This window comes from Carcharhinus amblyrhynchos, chromosome 33, assembly GCF_965287045.1.
Source record: "Carcharhinus amblyrhynchos chromosome 33, sCarAmb.v2.hapA, whole genome shotgun sequence".
Lineage (NCBI taxonomy): Eukaryota > Metazoa > Chordata > Chondrichthyes > Carcharhiniformes > Carcharhinidae > Carcharhinus > Carcharhinus amblyrhynchos.
The window spans coordinates 2,055,200-2,080,490 of record NC_137356.1 but is presented as its reverse complement, the minus strand read 5'-3'; the positions used below and the strand labels follow the sequence as shown (position 1 = coordinate 2,080,490).

Genomic DNA, 25,291 nt, shown 5'->3' with positions numbered 1-25,291 from the left:
GCACATGGCACACATTACGTCATTAGTTCAGTCACAACAGGTATAGATTAGGCTTCATGTCAGCTAGCAAAAAAGCCAGGTGGTTTCACAGAGCCCTTTTGTTACCAGTGCCGACCTCATCTGGATACCACAGTCCAGGAGACTATCCAATGTTTGTGGAAATTAAAATAAAATTTTCACCATAATAATTCAAAAATAGACCAACATACAAAGGATTGTCAGTAATGAGCTGTCTTTACAGTTAGTACATTAATTACTATGAATAATCTTTAACACTGCAATGAGCAGTTTCCTTCAGTAACAATATTAACAACAAGATCTTTGGAATTTCTCAAAGAAAAGGGAATGTGATAATTTTATTTGTAAAATCCATTTGTAGTTTTCCCATCAGGATATGGATCAAGTTCAAGATGTTCATTTCCATTGGGGATCTGTGGATTGTTGTTGGGTTTTGCTTTGTATACTTGATATATTCCTCTTTTATGGCCTGTGTATTTCCAGTACAATATAAAGGCAATGATTATGATGAATGGTAATATTCCCGCCATCACCAGACATGGTATAAGTGTTTCACCTATGAAAATATTCAAAAACACAGTTAATCAAATCTTTGACACTCCCAGGGCAATATATATAATGACAAAGCAAAGCAAAATCTGTTACAAACAATAGGTTTTTTATAGAATGTCTATTGTGCTATATTTACTCTTCCCCATTCTTCAACTTCAGCTCCTTTTAAATTTCCCATATCCCATATTTGAGAGGTATAGATCGGGTGGATTCTCAGATGCTTTTTCCCAAGGCTGGAATGGTTACTACGACAGGACACAGATTTAAGGTGCTGGGGAGTAGGTGCAGAGGAGATATCAGGGGTAAGTTTTTCACTCAGAGGGTGGTGGGTGAGTGGAATCGGCTGCCGTCGGTGGTGGTAGAGTCAAATTCGATAGGGTCTTTTAAGAGACTTCTGGATGAGTACATGGGATTTAATAGAATTGAGGTTATAGGTAAGCTTAGTAGGTAGGGATATCATCGGTGCAACTTGTGGGCCGAAGGGCCTGTTTGTGCTTTAGTTTTTCTATGTTCTATGTTCACAGGGCACGTCTAATTTTTATGGAGGACAGTTCTAGGTCTCTACACATCCAAAGGAATTATCTATCAGTGATGCAGATCAATTTCTCTCTGTAAAGCTTCAACCTTAGTGATGCCAATATTGCCCCCATAGGGGATATGAGTTTAAATTTAGAACACAGAATAATGTGAAAAGGTGAGGGGTGGGATGAGGGAAGTGCTAAGAGGTGTTGGTAGCCATATTATTGGCTTTTTCCCCCTCTCTTTTTGGAAGTTTTTGTTCAGGCTTTTCTATTTCAATCACAAACCTGATTCACAGGGGTTCAAATTTTTAATCTCTTCCAATTTGTCACATTATCAACTCATACTTTAGTTCCCATGTATGTAGGCAAGATGGTTTCCTAGAGCTGTGTGGTGGGGAACCAACTAGGGAATGCTATTTTAGATGGAGTATTGTGCAATGAAAAAGGGTTGATTAATAATGTTGTTGTAAAGAGGCCTTTAGGAAAGAGTGACCATAATAGGATAGAATTTTACATTAAGTTTTAGAGTGAAGCAGTTCAATCAGAGACTCAGGTCTTAAGTCTAAAGAAAGGAAAGTATGAATGTATGCTGGACATATCGGCCATGGGAGATTGGGAAACTATTTTTCAAAGCACAATGGCACACAGGCAATGGGTAACATTTAAAGAAGCAATACATAGGCCGGAGTTCATGCCCCACTGTCACTGCCAGCAAGAATGGAGAGTTTGGCGCTCAGCGGATGCATTGGTTATAACTTTCCAAAAATCCTGGAATCCGGCGAAGTACAAGAGGATTGAAAAACTATCAATGTGACACCCTTATTCAAGAAGGGAGGGAGGCAAAAAGCGAGTAACCATAGTCTGACTAACTTAACATCTATCATTAGAAAAATGTTGGAATGAATTCTTAGGAAAGTAATTACCATTTATATAGATGATCTGGAGGAGGGAACCGAGTGTATGGTGTCGAAATTTGCTGATGACACCAAGATTGGAGGAACGGCAAATTGTGCGGAGGGTGTGGAGAGTCTGCAGAAGGATCTAGATAGGCTGGGCAAATGGGCCAAGAAGTGGCAAATGGAATTTAATGTTGGCAAGTGCGAGGTGGTCCACTTTGGTAGGAATAATGGTAGGAAGGATTATTACTTACGTGGAGAAAAACTGCAGCAGGCGACGGTGCAGAGGGACCTCGGGGTCCTTGTGCAGGAGTCGCAAAAACCCAGCTTGTAGGTGCAGCAGGTGGTTAGGAAGGCAAATGGGATGCTGGCCTTCATAGCGAGGGGGATTGAATATAAAAGTAGGGAGGTCTTGCTGTGGCTATATAGGGCATTGGTGAGACCGCAGCTGGAGTACTGTGTGAAGTTTTGGGCGCCATGCTTACGCAAGGATATTTTGGCCTTGGAGGGAGTGCAGAGGAGGTTTACTAGGCTGATGCCGGAGTTGAGGGGGTTGAGCTATGAGGAGAGGCTGAATAAACTAGGCTTGTACTTGTTAGAGTTTAGAAGAATGAGGGGAGATCTCATTGAGACGTATAAGATGATGAATGGGATGGATAGGACAGAGATGGAAAGACTCTTCCCGCTCAGAAAGGACAGTAGGACTAGGGGGCACAGCCTCAAGATAAAGGGGGGGCGGTTTAGAATGGAGTTGAGGAAGAACTCCTTCACTCAAAGGGTGGTGAATCTCTGGAATTCTCTGCCCGTTCAAGTGGTGGAGGCTACCTCGCTAAATATTTTTAAGACGCGGGTTGATGGGTTTCTGATAACAGAGGGGATTAAGGGCTATGGGGAGAGGGCGGGAATGTGGGACTGAGCCATGACAGATCAGCCATGATGTTATTGAATGGTGGGGCAGGCTCGAAGGGCCAGATGGCCTACTCCTGCTCCTATTTCTTATGTTCTTATGTTCTTAATGGTTTGGAAATCATAATCTAATCAAGCAGACCTAGCATGGCTTCATGAAAGGGAAATCACATCTGATCAGTTTGTCAGAGTTTTTCCAAGGACGTCTCAACCAGAGACGTCCTTGGAAAAGTTTAAGTGACAGGGTAAGAGCCTATGGTATTACAGGCTGTATATTGCCACAGATAGGGAATTGGCTAATGGGCAGTAAATAGCAAGTGGAGATAAGGGGTTGTTTTTCAGGTTGGTGACCCGTAACCAGTGGAGTTCCACCGGGATCAGTGCTGGGACTGCTTAAACTTTCATATTTTATACATATAAAATGGTGACAAGGCAAGTTATAAGAGTGATACAAACAGTTTACAAAGAGATATTGATAGGTTAAGTAAGTGAGTAAAATGATGGGAAATGGAATATAATGGGGGAAAATGTGAAGTTGTTCATTTTGGAAGGGAGAACAAAAGAACAGAGTATTATTTAAATGGAGAAAAGCTGCAGAAAGCTGCAACACAGAGGGATTCAAAAACAAAACACAGAAAGCTAGCACACAGGTACAGCAGGTAATCAGGAAGACTAATGGAATGTTGGCCCTTATTCCATGGGGATTGGAGTGTAAGAGTAGGGAAGTCTTGCTGCAACTGTACAAGGTACAGGTGAGACCACATCTGGAGCACTGTGAGCAGGTTTGATCCCCTTATTTAAGGAAAGATATTATTTCATTGCAGACAGTTCAGAGAAGGTTCACTAGAATGATCTGTGGTATGGAGGGATTGTCTAATAGGGAAAGGTTAAACAGGTTGGGATTCTACTCATTGGGATTCAGAAGGATGAGAGGTGATCTCACTGAAACATATAGGGCTCTTCAGGGGCTTGACAGGGTAAATGCTGAGAGGATGTTTCCCCTCATGGGAAGGTCTAGAATCAGAGGGCAGAGTCTCAGAATAAAGAGGTGTCAATTTAAGATGGAGATGATGAGGAATTTCTTCTCTCAGAGAGTGGAGAGTCTTTGGAACTCCTCACCAGAGAGAGCTATGGGGGTACATTCTTTGTGTATATTAAAGGCAGAGATTGATTGATTTTTGATCAGTAAGGGGATTGAGGGTTACGGGGAACGGGCAGGAACGTGGACGTAAGGAATGCTGGATAAGCCAGGATCCTATTGAACGGCAGAGCAAGCTGGAGGGGCCAAATGGCCAGCTCATGCTCTTATGGTCTAATGGTCTTATTCGAGCCCAAATAATTGTTTCTAGAAGCTTTCCCACCAAAAAAGGTCAACTCCCTGGCCTCTAATCGTTGAGCTTATTCTTACAAGCATTTTTGAACAAGAGCATAACATCAGTAATTCATCAGTCCTCTGGCACTTGCCACGAATCGAGAGATTACAGCAAAATTTGACCCCAATGACCCACAACTTTCCCTCTCATCAGTCCTGGTGCCTTATCAATTTAGAATGTTCCCGGTGAGAGAATTTCATCATCTGTCACCCTGACTTGGGTAGCATCTGCTTCCAGATGAGTGATTTCCCTGAATTCTCACTGATTTCAGTATTCGCCGTGGCTCACCGATGCCACATTCAGTCAAACACTTCCTCAATGTAAAAATCTGAGGGTGGGGCTTTCTGACTGTGTTTGCTCCAAAACTAAAAACTCCTTTCTGAGGGCAACAGACTGTTGCATGGTCTGCCCCCAGCCCGCTGTGGTCACTGTGGAGGGCAAGATGGGAAGACTCCCCCCAAGTATCTCTGGTTTCATTTTTCATTGATTTCAATCACCTCTCCTCTCACTGTGAGAACTTAAGACCAGCAATGCAATGCAGCTCACTGAGGTACCAACACCCTGCACCGTGTACCACAGCTCACTGAGCTACCAACACCCTGCACCGTGTACCACAGCTTACTGAGCGCCCAACACCCTGCCCCGTGTACCACAGCTCACTGAGCTACGAACACACTGCACCGTGTACCACAGCTCACTGAGCTACGAACACACTGCACTGTGTACCACAGCTCACTGAGCTACGAACACACTGCACCATGTACCACAGCTCACTGAGCTACCAACACCCTGCACCGTGTACCACAGCTCACTGAGCTACGAACACACTGCACCGTGTACCACAGCTCACTGAGTGCCCAACACCCTGCACCGTGTACCACAGCTCACTGAGCTACCAACACCCTGCACCGTGTACCACAGCTCACTGAGCTACCAACACCCTGCACCGTGTACCACAGCTCACTGAGCTACGAACACACTGCACCGTGTACCACAGCTCACTGAGCTACCAACACCCTGCACCGTGTACCACAGCTCACTGAGCTACCAACACCCTGCACCGTGTACCACAGCTCACTGAGCTACCAACACCCTGCACCGTGTACCACAGCTCACTGAGCTACCAACACCCTGCACCGTGTACCACAGCTCACTGAGCTACGAACACACTGCACCGTGTACCACAGCTCACTGAGCTACCAACACCCTGCACCGTGTACCACAGCTCACTGAGCGCCCAACACCCTGCTCCGTGTACCACAGCTCACTGAGCGCCCAACACCCTGCACCGTGTACCACAGCTCACTGAGCGCCCAACACCCTGCCCCGTGTACCACAGCTCACTGAGCTACCAACGCCCTGCCCCGTGTACCACAGCTCACTGAGCGCCCAACACCCTGCATCGTGTACCACAGCTCACTGAGTGCCCAACACCCTGCACCGTGTGCCACAGCTCACTGAGCGCCCAACACCCTGCCCCGTGTACCACAGCTCACTGAGCTACCAACACCCTGCACCGTGTACCACAGCTCACTGAGCGCCCAACACCCTGCCCCATGTACCACAGCTCACTGAGCTACCAACACCCTGCCCCGTGTACCACAGCTCACTGAGCTACCAACACCCTGCCCCATGTACCACAGCTCACTGAGTGCCCAACACCCTGCCCCGTGTACCACAGCTCACTGAGCTACCAACACCCTGCACCGTGTACCACAGCTCACTGAGCTACCAACACCCTGCACCGTGTACCACAGCTCACTGAGCTACCAACACCCTGCCCCATGTACCACAGCTCACTGAGTGCCCAACACCCTGCCCCATGTGCCACAGCTCACTGAGCTACCAACACTCTGCACCGTGTACCACAGCTCACTGAGCGCCCAACACCCTGCCCCATGTGCCACAGCTCACTGAGCTACCAACACTCTGCACCGTGTACCACAGCTCACTGAGCTACCAACACTGTGCAGCATGGACTGGCAGCGTGTGGGTTCACAGTTGTACCTTCTCTCCTACGGTGTTACTGCCCGGGCAGTTTGGGTAAATACAGAGCCGGAGTAAGGTGCTTCTTCACAAAAAGGAACAGTTGGAAGGGAGTGTCACTCTGAACCACTTGGACTAATGACCCAGAGACCAGTCACAGAGTAACATTGTTAGAGTTAGGGAGCAGTTTATACATTTGCCTCTTCATCAGCAAGGATGGAGTGGAGCAGGAGTCTTCAACATGATGGCCGGAATTTTACCATCCCATCTACCACGGGAATTGAAACAGGCCAGGGGTGGAGCATGGGAAGGTCCGTAAACCTCAGGCAGGATTTTATGGTTTCAGGATGAACGAGGCTGTGAAACCTCAGCCAATAAATAAATAAGAGAAGTTCCTAATTCAATGTGACACTCAGGATTGGGTTGGAGGAACTGAAATGCTTTTCCAATTCTCAAAAGCTGAAGAACTTATTTAGATTCCATACATTAACTATATTTCACTCTCTACAGATGCTGCCAGACCTGCTGAGATTTTCCACCAATTTCTGCTTTTGTCTCAAAAGATTAATTATTTATCCTTTGAATTCTGGTCAATATTACAAACTGACCTGTGACCCTGATGTCCACTTCCTTCTCATCAGTTCCGTATGGATTGGTAGCTGTACATTTATAAATTCCTTGATGTCCTGATGTTGCGTGGGAAATACGGAGGATTCCAGGATGAGGAATCTCAACATTGCTGCCATTACTGGGATCTTCCCATTTTAATGTAGGTGTGGGATTTCCATTGGAATTGCAGATCAGTGTAACCTCATCACCTTTATTGACATTTACTGGAAATCCTGACACAGTTTTGTTATTTACTGAAATGATTGTGTTTCCTGGTTTATCTGGAAAAGAAATGTGAAATATTATGAAAAAGAAGGTGATTAGAGAGGCAGCAGTGATGGGACACAAATTCAGCCCCATTGTCAGTGAGTTCCCAATTCCAGCTGTGTCAGTGTGGGATATTGAATCCCCACAGTTCTGAAAGAGGCCATTCGGCCCACAACATTGAGTCTGCACCAACTCTCCAAAACAGCATCTCTGCCAGGCCCTCCCCTCTGTGCTATCATCTTAACCCCATGCATTTACCATGGCTAGTCCACCTAACCTACACTTCTTTAGACACAAAGGGGCAGTTTAGCGTGCCCATTCCGCCTAATCTGCACATCCTTTGACAGTTTGGGGAACCCGGAGGAAAACCACACAGACAGTGGGTGAACATGCAAATCCCACATGGAGAGTGACGCAAGGCCAGAATGGAGGCCAGGTCCTTGGCTTTATGAGGCAGCAGTGCTAACCACTGTGCCAGATTGCTACCCTTCATCAGCAACGATAGAGTGGAACGGGAAAATTACACAAAATAAATAATAGAATTTCACAAACGAATGGACGCCCAGGATTTAATTGGAGGAACTGAACTGATTTTTCAATCCTCCAGAGATTAATTATTTATCCTTTGAATTCTGATCAATATTACAAACTGACCTGTGACCCTGATGTCCACTTCCTTCTCATCAGTTCCATAGCGATTGGTAGCTGTACATTTATAAATTCCTTGATGTCCTGATGTTGCGTGGGAAATACGGAGGATTCCAGGATGAGGAATCTCAACATTTCTGCCGTTACTGGGATCTTCCCATTTTAATGTAGGTGTGGGATTTCCATTGGAATGGCAGATCAGTGTAACCTCATCACCTTTATTGACATTTACTGGAAATCCTGACACAGTTTTGTTATTTAATGAAATGGTTGTGTTTCCTGGTTTATCTGGAAATAAAATAAAAAGATTAAAATACCCAGTCACACCCGCAGAGTGAATGATGCAGTTTTAGACTGGTTGAGTACCCAAACTTAACCACATATTCATCTTCTAAGAACCATTTCAAAGATGCTAAATGTTTCAGTTGCAGCTTTTAGTCCTGTCACTGCCTGGAAATGATTCCTTGGCTTCAGTTATTCTATATAGTCAAATAGTGTTGACTAGAGACACGTAGGACAAGGGGCCATGGACTTAAGGTGACGGGCGAGAGGTACAACGCAGATATTAGAGGGAGGTTTTTCACACAGAGGGTAGTGGGGGTATGGAATGCTCTGCCAAGTAAGGTGGTAGAGGCAGGCACGCTAGAGTTGTTTAAGAGTAACTTAGACAGGCACATGACTGGGTTGGAGATGGGTGGATATAGGAGATTGTTTTAAATAAGGGTCATTAGCATTGGGGCGTCCCTGGTAATGTAAATGGGTATAGTATGATAATAATGTTGTTTCTCTTTTCAGTGACAGGTTTTAAGTCGGTCTGCCTCATGTCCAACGAGGGGCATACACACGATGGGTCGTACTGGGGCTGCGCTTGGTTGTTCAAGATTGGCGTAGTGCTTCATGTCGTTAGTGTGTGCCTAAACTGGACCAGATACTGGGCAAGACGACAGCTCAGTGACTATCACTGATTGCTGTGCAGACACATGGATTTGGGCCGGTGTCTGTGGGAGTTTGCGCATTCTCCCCGTGCTTGCATGGGTTTTCTCTGGGTGCTCCGGTTTCCTCCCACACCCCAAAGATGTGCTGTTAGGCTGATTGGCAAGAATAAATTGTCCCGAAATCAGATTCCCTCAATCTGGATGGCCATAAAACAGTAGACAGGGGTCGTGGGTGGAGAGGGAGACTGGTGGTGTTGAGATGGCGGCGCGGGCTCGTTGGGCTGAAGGGCCTGTTTCCCGGGCTGATTTTGTTCTTTGTTCTTTGTATATAGAAGTCCCTTCAGAAGTAGAAGTCCCTTCACCAAAATTTCTTAATGTACAAGATCCAACAACACTGCACAGAATGCTCCCAGAGTGCAGTCTGCATCTGGAGTGCCAGAGGAACTGACACTCTTTTTTAAATACAGAGCGTGGGGCTTCCTGATTGGATCATCAATTTGGGAGTTCATCAATTTGGGAGTCTTAATCAGGGAGTTCATATTCAACCAGGTCAGCCACAATTTCCTGGTTAAAATCGTTACAGTAAATACAAAATCAACATTGCAGCCACTGGGCCAAATCTTCCAGTCCTTCCTGCCGGCTGAACCTTCTGGCTCCCATCGGCAGAACAGAAGATCCCGCCACTAGCCAATGACAAGCCACCTCTGCCACTGGAAAACAGGCCATGGGGATTCACTGAAAATCTGAATGCTTAAAAACTTCACAATGCTCAGAATATAGGAAGATTCAAATGTTACATTTCCTGCAATATGTTCCTCACATTAAATGACTGCACTTACAGTAAATGAATGCTTTCTTCTATATTCATTGGTGACTGTACACTTGCACAGACCACCCTGCTGCATTGATACTAATGGGATGTGGAGTATCTCTCTGTTGACAGTCTTTCCATCTTTGGTCCAGAACGTCTGGGGAACTGGAGGCAGAAATCTCCCATCTGGACTAAATCCCATGGCGGCGACGGATGTGTTTCCCACTGTGGGGAATCATGGGAGACCATACCATGCCTTAGATCCCCCAACCTTGTTTGTTATGAATCTAGGGCTTTAGCGCCATGTTCTGTGGTGGGGCAGGCTTGTTTACACGCATCCCACCTTCACATCTGGGTGCCCTTTTGAAAAGGCAGTCAACATCACTGACCCACCATTGAAGAAAGAAGGTGGATCTCCAGGAATACACTGAGGTTGGACAATGGAATTCCTCAATGACACTGAAGATGGATGATCCACCTAATAGATGCTGTCCCCATCCAATGCTGAGTTGCTCCAGGGTTTAGGGTCATTGACGGACTTTCTGTTAATTCTGGAGGCAGCCCCAGGCATTCTTCAGGTAAGTTTAAACTTCGGTACGCCACATTGTTCCAGACATGATCTGGACTAGCGTGCTTTCCCACTGATGTCACAGAGAATCAAGCATGGGGGAGAATTCTATTTGGGCCTTTGACTGCACCCATTATCTGGATAAAATCAGTTTCACGCTGGCCATGAGCAAGTCTGAGCCCACCATAGTGAACTCTAGTAAAAGATACTCTAGGGAATTCATGCCAGCATGAAACTGATTTCTGGGCCTGGGAAAATCCCATCCTGGATTCCATAAGAACATAAGAAATAGGAGCAGGAGTAGGCCATCTAGCCCTTCGAGCCTGCCCCGCCATTCAATAAGATCATGGCTGATCCGTCGTGGCTCAGTTCCACATTCCCGCCCTCTCCCCGTAACCCTTAATCCCCTCTCTTATCAAAAACCCATCAACCCACGTCTTAAATATATTTAGCGAGGCAGCCTCCACCACTTCAACGGGCAGAGAATTCCAGAGATTCACCACCCTTTGAGTGAAGAAGTTCCTCCTCAACTCTGTTCTAAACCGCCCCCCCTTTATCTTGAGGCTGTGCCCTCTAGTCCTACTGTCCTTTCTGAGCGGGAAGAGCCTCTCCACCTCTATCCTATCCATGCCATTCATCATCTTATATGTCTCAATGAGATCTCCCCTCATTCTTCTAAACTTTAACGAGTACCAGCCTAGTTTATTCAGCCTCTCCTCATAGTTCAACCCCCTCAACTCCGGCATTAGCCTAGTAAACCTCTTCTGCACTCCCTCCAAGGCCAAAATATCCTTGCGTAAGTGCGGCGACCAAAACTGCACACAGTACTCCAGCTGCGGCCTCACCAGTGCCCTGTACAGTTGCAGCAAGACCTCCCTACTTTTATATTCAATCCCCCTCGCTATGAAGGCCAGCATCCCATTAGCCTTCCTGACCACCTGCTGCACCTGCAAGCTGGGTTTTTGCGACTCATGCACAAGGACCCCGAGGTCCCTCTGCACCGTCGCATGCTGCAGTTTTTCGCCATGTAAGTAATAGTCCTTCCTACCATTATTCCTACCAAAGTGGACAACTTCACACTTGCCAACATTAAATTCTTTTTGCCAGTTCCTGGCCCATTCGCCCAGCCTATCTAGATCCTTCTGCAGACTTTCCTCACCCTCCGCACAATTTGCCGTTCCACCAATCTTGGTGTCATCAGCAAATTTCGACACCATACACTCGGTTCCCTCCTCCAGATCATCTATATAAATGGTAAATAGCTGAGGCCCCAGCACCGACCCCTGGGGCACTCCACTAGTCACCAACCGCCAAATGTGGCCTCAATGGTACCTTGCACAGTTGCAGCAACACCTCCGTATTTTTATACTCCAGCCCCCTTGAAATAAAAGACAGCATTCATTTGCCTTCCTTCTTACCTTCTGCACCTGTAGGCTAGCTTTCTGGGTTTCATGAACAAGGACGCACCCAAGGACAAGGACACCTTGTGCTCTAGATTTTCTGCCATTTATTTAACCTATCAATATCTCTGTTAACTATTTATATTCTCCTTACATCCTGCCCTCCCTCTTACCATTGTGTCATAGAAACCTTTGCAAGAAGGGGAATTAAGAACAAGAGGGAAAAACAGTAAGGAGAATAAAGTGACTGGCAGAGAAATCAAGGGCCAGAGTCAGATAAGGACCGAGCAAAAAGTAGTAGGGAGGGGAAAAGAAATGTTAAAAGTGCCCACCTTCAGGGTTTGTATCTGAATGCTTGGAGCATTCAAAACAAAATGGACGAATTAGTTGCACAGATATATGTAAAGAGGTATGATATTGTTGACATGACAGAAACATGACTTCAAGGTGAGTAAGGATGGGAACTAAACATTGAGGGCTATTCAGTCAGACAGAAAGGAAAAGGTGGTGGAGTTACATCGTTGATCAAAGATGACATTGATATGATTTTGAGGAATGATATTCGCATTGATGATGTGGGATCTGTATAGGTCAAGTTAAGAAACGACAAGGGGCAAAAAACATCGGTGGGGGTGATATACAGCTCACCAAACTGTCGTGGTAATGTTGGGAAAAGCACTAGACAGGAAATCAGAGAAGCATGTGTTAAAGGAACATCTGTGGTTATGGGTGTCTTTAATCTGCAAATAGATTGGGAGAGTCAAATTAGTCACAGTACAATAGAGGAGGAATTTCTGGAGTGCATACAGGATGGTTTTCTGGAGCAATACGTTGAGGAACCAACAAGGGAGCTGGCCATCTTGGACTGGGTGTTGTGCCATGAGAAACGAATAGTCAGCAATCTAGTTGTGAGAGAACCCTTGGGGACGAGTGACCAGAATATGGTAGAATTCTTTATCAAGGTGAATAATGATGCAGTTGATTCTAAGACTAGGGTCCTGAATCTCAGTAAAGGGAACTATGATGATATGAGGCATGAATTGGCCATGATGGACTGGGAAACATTACTGAAAGAAAAAACACTGGACAGGCAATGGCAAGCATTTAAAGAACAAATAGGTGAACTCCAGAAATTGTTTATTCCTGTTTGGCGCAAGAATGGTAAGTTAACTGTGGTCAAACCATGGCTTACAAGGGAAATTAGTGATAGTACTAGATTCAAAGAAGAAGCACACAAATTGCAAAAAAAAATCAATAGACCTGAGCACCGGGAGCAGTTTAATATTCAGCAAAGGCAGACTAAGCGTTTTAAGACGGGAAAAATAGAGTATGAAAGTAAGTTAAAACCTGACTGTAAAAATTTGTAAAGTGGAAAAGATTGACAAAAGCAAAAGTAGGCCCCATGCAGTCAGAAACAGGGACATTCATAATGAGGAACAAAGAAATGGCTGAGGAACTAAATTTGTACTTTGTTTCTGTTTTCACAAAGGAAGACATGAACAATGTACTGGAAATTCTGAGAAACACAAGTTTTAGTGAGGAGTTGAAAGTATTTGTAGAGAAATGGTTTTGGGGAAGGTAATGGGATTGAAGGTGGATAAATCTCCAGGGTCTGATAACATTCATCTCGGAGTACTTAAGAAAATGGCCTAAGTAATGGTAAATCCATTGATGGTCATTCTCCAAAATTCTTTGGACTTTGGAATGGTTCCTACAGATTGGAACAGATGTATCCTGCTAATCAAAAAGGGAGACAGAGGGAAAACAGGGAACTATAGATTAGTGAGCCTACCCTCGGTAGTAGGGAAATTGCTGCAGTCCATTATCAAGGTTTCCATAGCACAGCATCTGGAAAGCAGTGGTATAACCAGACAAAGTCAGCATGTATTTGTGAAAGGAAACTCATGCTTGACAAATCTACTCGAAATCTTTGAGGATTTAACTAGTAGAGTTGACCAGGAGAACTGGTGGATATGGTTTATTTAGCTTTTTAGAAAGCTTTCAACATGGTCTCACATAGAAAATTACTATGTAAAATTAAAGCACATGGGATTATGGCTAGTGTCTTGGGATGGTTAGCAGATAGGAAGCAAAGAGTTGGAATAAATGGATCTATTTCCAACTGGCAGGCAGTGACTAGTGGGGTTCCGCAGGGATCTATGCTAGGATCCCAACAGTTCACATTATATATTAACGACTTGGACAAGGGAATTAAATGTATTGTCTCCAGATTTGCAGATGATACAAAGTTGGGAGGGAGGGTGAGCTGTGAGGAGGTTGCAGAGATGCTTCAGGGTGATTTGGACAGGTTGAGTGAGTGGACGTATGCATGGCAGATGCATTATGATGTGAATAAATGTGAAGTTTTCCACTTCAGTAGCAAAAATTGGAAGAAGTTTATTATCTGGATGGGTGTAAATTGAAAGAGCTGGATACTTAGTGAGACCTGGGTGTCCTCGTGCATCAGTCTCTGAAAATAAGCTTCAGGTACAGCAAGCAGTAATTAGGAAAGTGGTAGGTTGGCCTTTATGGCATTCAACCATGCAGTTGAGTATAGGGATAGGGATGTTTTGCTGCAATTGCTCAGGGCATTGGTAAGGCCACATCTGAGGCCCTACTTTACGATTTTGATTCTAAGTGCTGGGCGGATTGAAACTGGGAGTGTTTCAGATCCGACTTTTAGACCCATTCTCAGGCACCCCATGTGCACTCTGCCTGAAAAAATATCAGCACAGGCTGAAATCCTGCAGCTCTGATCGGAACCTCCAACCACACATCCTCAGAAAAAAATGATGGAATGCGGCTCCCTTACCACATCCCTCTGGGGCTGGATGATGTCTCCTCTTGGCCTTCACATACATTGCCCCACCTCCACAACATTATTGACCCCCTTATCCCCCCACCTCCTCCGCCACCTAGACCGATTGTGGCCCTTTCCCCCTTCCTCTCCACTGATCTCAGGCAGAGTGACAGCAGGCACTACCCCCCCCCCCCCCGCCCCCTTCCCCATCTCCCCCACCGATCCCAAACAGAGAGCCGTCAGGCACTCGGCACTTACCTCCTCACTAACTAGACATCCGAATCGGACCTTTGTGGAGCACTAATTCTGCATGGTTGAACGTGGAGGTAAAGGGGGAAGTGCCAGTAAGGTTGGGCATGCAGCTCATTAAGTCAATTTAAGTGAAGGCAAACGTTTTGGGAATGGTCCCAATGGCAGCCATTTTCAGGCCTTGGTAAAGGGTGAACTGACACAGAGGCGGGTGCGGATCATGCTACTCATCTCACGCCTGACTTTACCAAATTTTCATGCCCAAAAACAGGTACAACGCAATGGCAAAATCAGGCCCCTGGAGTTTTGTGTGCAGTTTGGGTCTGAAGAAGACTATCCTCGTGACAGAGGGAGTGCAGCGAAGGTTTACCAGGCTGATTCCTGGGAAGGCAAGTCTGTCATATGAGGAGAGACTACATTCGTTAGGATTGTATTCATTGGAGTTTAGAGGAGTGAGAGGGGATCTCATAGAAACTTATAAAATTCTAACAGGGTTAGACAGGGTAGATTCAGAAAGAACGTTCCTGACGGTGGGGGAGTCCAGAACTAGGAGTCATAGTTTGAGGATAAGGGGTAAACCTTTTAGAACTGAGGTGAGGAGAAATTTCTTCACTTAGAGGATGGTGAATGTGTGGAATTCACTAAACAAGTGCCGGAATATGGCGACTGGGGGATTTTCACAGTGGCCTCAACGCAATGTTAATATAAACCTAGTTGTGACTAATAAATAAACTTTACCTTTAATTGAGGACAAAATGCTGTCTGGTTTCAAGAGGAAATTAGATATAGCTCTTGGGGTTAAAGGGATCAAGAGATATGGGGGGAAGGTGGGATCCAGGTATTGAACTTGATAATCAGTCATGATAATGAATGGCAGATCAGACTCAAAGGGCTGAGTGGCCTCCTCCTGCTTCTAGTTTCTATGTGCATTTCTATGCATAACAGTTACCTGCAGTAGCACTCACACCTGGAGTTGCCATTGTTTGATATTTATGACACTGAAAGATCTGTTATACAGATCTGTTAGTGCCAGCCAAACTGTGGAATTGTATTTCTGTTTTTGAGGTCAGCCTTGTATCAGCCAGTAGCTCCATTACAGAACCACTGGGTGGCATTGTCCAATAAATTTCCAACAAGGTCTCTCACTGCAATTCAGAAAATGGCCATTTTAAACTTCTATTTCCCCAAAGACTGGACCCCACCTGAACAAAATGGTGGGCCCCGCAAATATTGCATCTTTAATAGCAGCACAACGAAAAATGGGAACCAAGAGCGTACCAGGCATAGATTCCATTCACTTCATATTTCCCCAACTCTATCCTCCACACTGAACTCAGGAATATACACCACCTCATGGTCAGAACGTTGAATACAGGAGTTGGAATGTCTTGTTGAAGTTGTACAAGACATTGGTAAGGCCACGCTTGGAATACTGTGTGCAATTCTGGTCACCCGATTATAGAAAGGATATTATTAAACTAGAAAGAGTGCAGAAAAGATTTACTAAGATGCTACCAGGATTTGCTGGTTTGGGTTATAAGGAGAGGCTGGATAGACTGGGAATTTTTTCTCTGGGGTGTAGGAGGCTGAGGGATGATTTTATAGGGGTCTATAAAATAATGAGGGGCATTGATCAGCTAGATCTTTTCCCAAAGGTAGAGGAATCTAAAACTAGAGGGCATAGGTTTAAGGTGAGAGGGGAGAGATACAAAAGTGTCCAGAGGGGCAATTTTTTCACACAGAGGGTGGTGAGTGTCTAGGGGCAGACCACGCAAAGGTCTGTTGTCCTGAGGCGGGAGTTTTTAGTTTTGGAGCAAACACAGTCAGAAAGCCCCACCCACAGATTTTGACATTGAGGAAGTATTTGACTGAATGTGGCATCGGTGAGCCATAGCAAAAAACTGAAATCAGTAAGAATTCAGGGAAATCACTCATCTGGAAGCAGATGCTACCCAAGTCAGGGTGACAGATGATTTCCACTGAGGCTGGAGGAGAAAAAAACCAGAGGGATGGGTTAAGGGTGAAAGGAGAAAAGTTTAAAGGGAATACTGGGGGGGGAATTCTTCACGCAGAGAGTGGTGGGAGTGTGGAATGAGCTGCCGGATAAAGTGGTAAATGCGGGGTCACTTTTAACATTTAAGAAAATCTTGAACGGGTTCATGGATGAGAGGGGTGTGGAGGGATATGGTCCAAGTACGGATCAGTGGGACTAGGCAAAAAATGGTTCAGCACAGACAAGAAGGGCCAAAAGGCCTGTTTCTGAGCTGTAATTTTCTATGGTTCTATTAGTCCTGGTTACAGTTGCAGGGTTAATGTAAGCCTACTTGTGACTATTAAATAAACTTTAACTTTAAGACATTCAGGAAGGAAAGGAAAAGAAAAATGAAGCCGTGATGAAAGAAACATAATAGCATTGGAGAATGATGGTGCTGGAATTTTACATTTCCCGGGTGTGGGCAGGGGAATGTAAAAAAAGTCAGGTCAGATGCATAGAACATAGAACATTACAGCGCAGTACAGGCCCTTCGGCCCTCGATGTTGCGCCAACCAGTGGGACCAATCTAATGACCCTCTAACCTAAACTATTCCAATGTTATCCATATGCCTATCCACTGATCATTTGAACGCCCTTAAAGTTGGCGAGTCCACAACTGCTGCAGGCAGGGCATTCCACGCCCTTACTACCCTCTGAGTAAAGAACCTACCTCTGACATCCATCCTATATTTATCACCCCTCAATTTAAAGCTATGTTCCCTCGTGTTAGTCATCACCATCTGAGGAAAAAGGCTCTCACTGTCCACCCTGTCTAATCCTCTGATCATCTTGTATGCCTCAATTAAGTCACCTCTTAACCTTCTTCTCTCTAACGAAAACAACCTCAAGTCCCTCAGCCTTTCCTCATAAGACCTTCCCACCATACCAGGCAACATCCTGGTAAACCTCCTCTGCACCCTTTCCAATGCCTCCACATCTTTCTTATAATGCAGCGACCAGAACTGTACGCAATACTCCAAGTGCGGCCACACCAGAGTTTTGTACAGTTGTAACATGATCTCACGGCTCTGAAACTCAATCCCTCTACCAATAAAAGCTAACACACTGTACGCCTTCTTAACAACCTTATCAACCTGGGTGCCAACTTTCAGGGATCTATGCACATGTACACCAAGATCCCTCTGCTCATCCACACTACCAAGAGTCTTTCCATTAGCCCAATACTCTGTAATCCTGTTACTCTTTCCAAAGTGGATCACTTTTCCGCATTAAACTCCATTTGCCACCTCTCAGCCCAGCTCTGCAGCTTATCTATGTCCCTCTGCAAACTGTAACATCCATCCGCACTGTCTACAACTCCTCCGACTTTAGTGTCATCCGCAAATTTACTAACCCATCCTTCTACACCCTCATCTAGGTCATTTATAAAAATGACAAACAGCAGTGGCCCCAAAACAGATCCTTGAGGTACACCACTCCAGGTTGAATATTTCCCATCAGCCACCACTATCAGCTAGCCAATTCCTGATCCAAACTGCTAAATCACCCTCAATCCCATGCATCCATATTTTCTGCAGTAGCTTACCATGGGGAACCTTATCAAACACTTCACTGAAATCCATATACACCACACCAACTGCTTTACCCTTATCTGGCTCTTTGGTCATCTTCTCAAAGAACTCAATAAGGTTTGTGAGGCACGACCTACCCTTCACGAAACTGTGCTGACTATCCCTAATCGAATTATTTCTCTTGAGATGATTATAAATCCCATCTCTTATAATCCTTTCCAAAACTTTGCCCACAACAGAAGTAAGGCTCACCAGTCTATAATTCCCAGGCTGGGGGTTCACACCGTGCCCACCACATACCTGCCTCCATTAGTGTTTTAGCAGTGGCAGGGTAGGTGTTGGGTGGCATACCCACTCACCTTTGAGCAAATGTCCAAGTAAGAGCCTCTTCCAGGCACAGCCGGAGATAGTGAGGAGGCCACATGATTGTGGGATTGCAAGACAGTTACGGCAGCAGGGTTCCACTTGCTGCTATTGCCCTGTGTCCAAAGGAGGATACCCACCCAGTGGAAAGGAGTCACATCTTGATTACACCCTCACCTGACCTCTCAACCCCAATTCCCATCCCACATCAAGGCTTTCCTGACTGGCCCTGCCAATCTGCACTATCTAGCTGCTTCACTGCCCAGCTTCACTCTTTCTGGTCCAGGACTAGCTCTGTGGCCACCACTCCCAGTGCAAGAGCTGTTGGTCCACTGATTGGCTGAAGCTGTTGAAGGCATGACATCAGCCACAACCTAAAGCAAATAATTTCCTGACCAACACCAAATGGCTTCATGGCTTCCACGGCCAGAGTGGCAGCTTTAGCCTGACTTTCCAGCCAGTGGTGGGGCCACTACCCCCATACTACATCATGTCACAAGGTGGTTGAGGGTCGACAGAATCTGTCTGTTCAGAATTAAGGATCAATTGAAGAGATATTGTGCTCCTGATTGGACAGTATAGGCTTCCAAATAGTGGCAAGGAGATAGAAGGTCGAATTTTCAGACAAATTACAAGATGCAAGAACTACACAATAATGATAATGGAGGACATCAATTTTACTAGTTTGGATTGGGATTGTAGCAGAGTAAACAGTGCAAAGGTTAAGGCTTCTGAAATGTATACAAGTTTCCTGATTAGTGCTTCTCCATCCTAACAAGGAAGGGAGCAGTACTATATCTAGCTCTGAGGAACAGGGGTCAGTGGCAAATGCTTTTTCTACCGGGTAGCATGTAGGGAACAGCAATCAGAATAGCCAATCATGATAATGGGTATTTGTTAACAAGGCTGAGAATAGCAAAGTCAAGACTTTGTTGGCCTGGAGTCATTAAGGGTCAGTGAGCATTAGGGCACGAAATGAATAGGATTTATTGCTGCATGTTAAGACACAGGTAGTAGAGTTTTGAATAACTTTAAGTTTTCAGAGGGTAGAATGTGGGAGACCAGTTGGTAGTGCAATAAAACAATTAAGTCAGGATAGAAAAGAGATGAATGGTGAACAATGGTGTTGCCCAGGGCTCAATATTAGGATTGCTGCTTTTTTGTATATACTGTACATTAATAACCTCAACCTGGGCAAACAAGACACAACTTTTGCAGATGACACAAAACTTGGAAAAAATAGTAAAGAATGAGGAGAACATTAACAGGCCTTTCTTTGTAGGACATAAACTAGTGAGATGGACAGATCCATGGTAGATAAAATTTAATGCAGAGAAGTGTAAAGTGATAGCTTTCTATATTCTTCTTACTGAAGTGTAATATGAATTAGATGGCACAAATATAAAAGAGATGAAGAAATGGTGAGCTGTGGGTGTTTATACAGAAATCTTTGACAGCAATTGGATCAGTTCTGAAGATTATGAGAAAATGTAATGGAATCTTTGGCTTTATTAATAGAGGCATAGAGAACAAAAGCAAGGTAGGTTTGTTAAATGAATATAACCTTATAAATCACTAGCCAGGCCTCAATAGGAGGACTATATTCAATTCTGGAAACAACACTTTTAGAATGCCTTGGAGAGGATGCAAGAGAGTTGTAGAATGGTACAAGGGATGAGGGATATGTGGAAAGCCTGGAAAAGTTGGGATTGTACCTCTTAGTATAGTGAAAACCAAGAGGAGATCTGATCAAAATGTTCAAAATGATGAACCAATTTAGTAGAGAAATAAGGAGAAGCAGTTTTCAGTAGCAGATCGTTGACCAGAGACCCAGATTTAAAGTGATAAGAAAGAGAACCAGAGGTGAGATATGGAAACTGCTTTCTCAAACAACAATTTGTTGTGATCTGGAATGCATCGCCTATAATGACAGTAGATGCAGATTCAATAGTGACTTTCAAAAGCGAGTGAGGTAATTACTTGAGCTACATACACACACATAAATCAGGAGCAGGGGTAGGCCATTCAGCCCCACCATTCAATAACATTGTGGCTGATTTCTTTCTGGCATCACCTCCACATTCTGAAAACACCCAATCTTCAGTACAATCTTTCTCCACAAGGTTTGGGTAATTAGATCTGTCCTTCAGCAGTGCTCATAAGCTAAACATCAGCTATTCATTCTTCACAGCCGTATATAATTACTGCCATTGAAAATACTATTCTAACATTCCCCATCCCTCATTAAATAGGTTCTATTATTATCCTTTATATTACAGCAGCCCACTATGACTCAGTTTTCCCCATTCCTTTCCATGTGGATGTGTCTTGTCTTCACTTAGTATGTTTCCCAATGGTCTACCCAGGACATGCACCTTGTTATGTCGGGGTGATTGTGCTTTGTGGCACAATGCACTGGCATAGTTTTCCCACCTCACCCACAGCTGAGATTCTCCAGTTTTGCTATTGGCTGAGCACCAAATTCTCCATTCTCGCTGGCAGCAGTAGCAGAATGTGCAAGACCGGGAGTTCCAGCCAATGTTTCCACTTAGCCTATCCTGTAGCTTTTGTTTCTCTTCCACCAAAAAGAACCACTGGAAAGCAGGCTGTGTGTAGAACATTTGAATTAGGAGCAGGAATAGGTCGCTTGGCCCTTTGAGCTACTTCCCCCTTTCAATGATTTTGTAGCTGATCTGATTGTAGCCTTAACTCCACATTCCCATCTTTCATCCCCTTGTTTATCAAGAATCTATCTAGCTCTGCCTTAAAAATATTTAAAGATTCTGCTTCCTCTGCCTTTTGAGGAACAGACTTCCAGAGTCTCAGAACCCTCAGAGAAATGAATTCTCTTCACTTCTATCCTAAATTGGTCACCACTTACTTTTAAACAGTGTCCTCAGCTCTAGATTCTCCCTCAAGATGAAACAACCTTTCCACATCCATCGCATCAAGATCCTCAGGATTTATATGTTTTAACCAAATTGCTTCTTAATCTTCCAAACTCCAGTAGATACAAGCATTTCCTGACCAAACTTCCCTCATAAGACAACTCTCCCATTCCAGCCATTGGTCTGGTAAACCTTCTCTGAACTTCCAAGAGATCAATTAAATTTGTTTAGGCCTGGGAGAAAAATCGTCATGAGACTTTCATTGGTCTCTATTCAGAAAATGATGCTACTTACACAAGACGCAGAGGGTAGCAACCTGTTTTTTAATAATAGGGCTTGTCATTGGCTGAACTTGAAGTTTCATTTCAGCTTCACAGATGTACTGCTGTTTATCCAGCTGTGCTTGTACATCCAGAGTATGATAGATAGTGAGGCCAGTATTGCTCAATTCATTCACTAACACCTCACTTCCATTCTTCAGTCTGAGTTGAAGCTGTCCTGAGACATTAAACACACTGCATGTAATATTAACCCGGTTTCCTTCAAGGCTCACTGGTACTTGGATTTCAGGTTCAGAGAAAACTGTAAAAATAATAGAAATACATGATTAGAAATATTCCCAAAGTTTATCTTGCTGCCCCTCATTGCGACAATAATATCGAGACAAAGGAGGGTATGCTCATTGCTTACTGCTCACTGTCCAACTCACTGATGTATCGGATAGATGTCTCAGGCCTCATGGCATCTTTCGCAGGGACATAGGAAGTAGGAGCAGGAGTGACCAAATGGCCCTTTGAGTTTTCTCTGCTATTCAGATAGATCAAGGTTAACCTTCTACCTCAACTCCATTTTCCCCACATCTCTTTATATCTTTAATATCTAGAAACCTATGGACCTCTATCTTGAACTTACTTAATGACTAAAACTCCACAACCCCCAGGATAGAAATATAGAAACTAGGAGCAGGAGGAGGCCATTTGTCCCTTCAAGCCTGCTCTGCTATTCAGTATGATCATGGCGGACCCTCAGAATAATTCGATATTCTCACTTTCTCTCCATAATCCTTGATGCCATTAAAATCTAAAAGAGATCTATCTCTTTCTTGAATATATTCAGTGACTTCGCCTCTACAGCTTTCTGGGGTAGCGAATTCCACAGGTTCACCACCCTCTGAGTGAACAAATGTTTCCTCATCTCAGTCTTAAATGGTTCACCACTTCATCGTGAATCTGTGTTCCCTGATTCTAGATTCCCCATCCAGGGAAAACATCCTCCTTTCATCCAGTCTGTCCAATCCTGTTAGAATTTTACTTTTCAATCTGATCTCCTCTCATTTTTCTAACCTCTAGTGAATGCAGGCCCAGACAAACTAATCTGTCCTCATAGGACAGTTCCACCAACCCCGATATCAGCCTAGTGACCCTCTGCTGCACTCTGTCTATGGCAAGGATATCCTTTCTTCAGTAGGGAGACCAAAACTGCACGCAGTACTCCAGGTGTGGTCTCACCAAGGCTCTGTATAACCGCAGTAAGACATCCCTTATTTCTGAATTCAAATCCTCTTACAATGAAGAACAACATAACATTTGTCTTTCTAATTGTTTGCTGAACCTTCCTCTCCATTTTCATTAACTGGTGTACAAGGACACCCAGATCCCTTTGTCCATCCACACTTCCCAATATATCACCATTTAAATCATACTCTTCATTTCTGTTTTTCATATCAAAGTGTATAACTTCACATTTAGCCACATTGTATTGTATCTGTCATGTGTTTGCCCATTCAATCAATTTGTCTGAATCACCTTGAAACTTCCTTGCATCCTCCTCACATCTACAATTTTGTGTTGACAAGGAATTTGGAAATTTTATATTTGGTTCCCTCATCCAGATCATTTTTATATTTTGTGAACAGTTGGGACCCAAACACTAATCCCTGTGGTACCCACTAGCCACTGCCTGCCACTGGGAAAAAGACCTATTTTTTCCCACTCTCTGTTTCCTGTCTGTCAACCAATTCTCGATCCATGTCAATATATTATCTCTTTTCCCATGTACTTTAATTTGGCCCACTGACCTCATGTGAGAGACTTTATCAGAAGCCTTCTGAAAGTCCAGATATACCACATCCACTGGCTCTCCCTTATCTATTCTACTAGTTACATTCTCAAAAAACATCAGGATACGATTTTCCTGGGCTGCTGTGGTGCTCGATTAGCACATCAGGCCAGGAAATACCAGCAGGAGGGGTTTACAGGGATAGGGTGGGGGTGGGCCAGAGTAAGATGCTCTGTTGGAGAGTTGGTGCAGGCTTGATGGGCTGAATGACCTCCTTTTGCACTGAAGCGATTCTATGATACTATGATCAGTGTGAGGCGATGCACTTGGGCAGGACAAACAATGCAAGGAAATACATGATAAATGGCAGGACCTTAGAAAACGTGGAGGACCAGAGGGATCTTGGTGTTCATGTACACCAGTCCCTTCAGGTAGGACAGGTGAATAAAGTGGTTAAGAAGGCATATGGTATTCTGGACTTTATTAGCAGAGACATAGAGTTTAAGATTGGGGGAGTTATGCTGGGACTAAGTAAAATGTTGTTAGACCAGAGCTAGAATATTGTGTGCAATTCTGGGATCCACAGTATAGGAGGAATGTGTTAGCACTGGAGAGGGTGTAGGGATTTACCACGGTGTTGCCTGGGCTGGAGTTTTGAAAAAAGATTGGATAGACTGGGGTTGTTTTCATTGGAACAGAGAAGACTGAGGGGGAACATGATTGAAGGGTGTAGAATTATGAGGGGCATGGATAGAGTAGACAGGAAGAAACTTTTTCCTCTGGTGGAGGGATTAATGACCAGGGACTATAGATTTAAGTTAAGGGGCAGGAGGTTTAGAGCGGATGTGAAGAAAATCTTTTTTCACCTAAAGGGTGGTGAGAGACTGGAACTCACTGTCTGAAGGGATAGTGGAGACAGAGACCCTCACAACATTGAAAAAGTATTTAGATGCGTACTTGCAGTGCCAAGGCACACAAGGCCATGGACTACATGCTGGAAAATGGATTGGAATAGTTGGGTGGTTTGCCTTTGACTGGCATGGATGCAATGGTCCAAAGGGCCTTTTTTAGTGCTGTAGACCTCTAGGACTATCTGATAGATGATTATTTTTAGTGCAATTAATTAAATTGTCATTCTATCCTTACCAAATATATAATCTTCATCACTGAACATAACTCTTTTCTCTTGTTAAGTACTGTTTTCTTTGTTAAGATGAAACAGATCACTGTGTTTATAATCCAAACTACACAGTCACTGTTTTCAACATTTTCTTATGATCCTCAAGTGTCAGCAACATTTCCTGCAAATCAGGTAATAGCAAGTGTCACAAATATTCTCTGAAGCAGCTTCTCTTTGATTACATAGGATATGTAGCCCAGCAACAGGCCCTCCCACCCAATTAGCCAGCTCTTATGTCCCACTCAGGCTCATTATCTGAATATGTAAATGTGTCAATAAACTTCCAAACTCAATGGGAGGGATCGAATTGTTTGAAATGATGTAAATCAGACATGCTGCAATATTAACTACCATGAACTATCCGAACGTTATCTGAACGTAATGATACCAATAAACAGGATTCTTACCGTACACCATAACGAAAATGGTATTATTCTTTGGTGGAACTGATGGATACGCCTCAAAATCAGCCGTACAGACAACTTCTGTCAGACCCGACACCTGTGGTGTCCACGCTGCAGTTTCCCGGACGGTATTGGAACTTGGCCTTGTTGTTGTTGAATTCAGTTCTTCACCATCCTGAGACCAACTTATCCTCATTTTCTCAGCAGGATAGACATTCGAGACTTCACATGTTAACGTGGCTTCTCGCTTCACTTCTATGGATCTTTTGTCAAGGATTCTAGGCGAATCCAT

The 25,291-nt window shown here is 44.3% G+C and overlaps 1 protein-coding gene across 1 annotated transcript in view; it reads right to left on the bottom strand.

The window, feature by feature from the left end:
- Positions 1-215: 215 nt before the first annotated feature.
- The window catches only part of LOC145360878 (vascular cell adhesion protein 1-like), a 142,093-nt gene continuing 117,017 nt past the window's right edge, over positions 216-25,291 (bottom strand). Inside the window, exons 12-14 of the mRNA XM_080216379.1 lie at positions 7,783-8,064; positions 6,861-7,142; positions 216-574 (exon numbers count right to left, since the gene is read on the bottom strand). Of these exons, the coding sequence (XP_080072505.1) occupies positions 357-574; positions 6,861-7,142; positions 7,783-8,064 (782 nt within the window). The 3' untranslated portion in view covers positions 216-356. The remainder of the gene's footprint in view (positions 575-6,860; positions 7,143-7,782; positions 8,065-25,291) is intronic.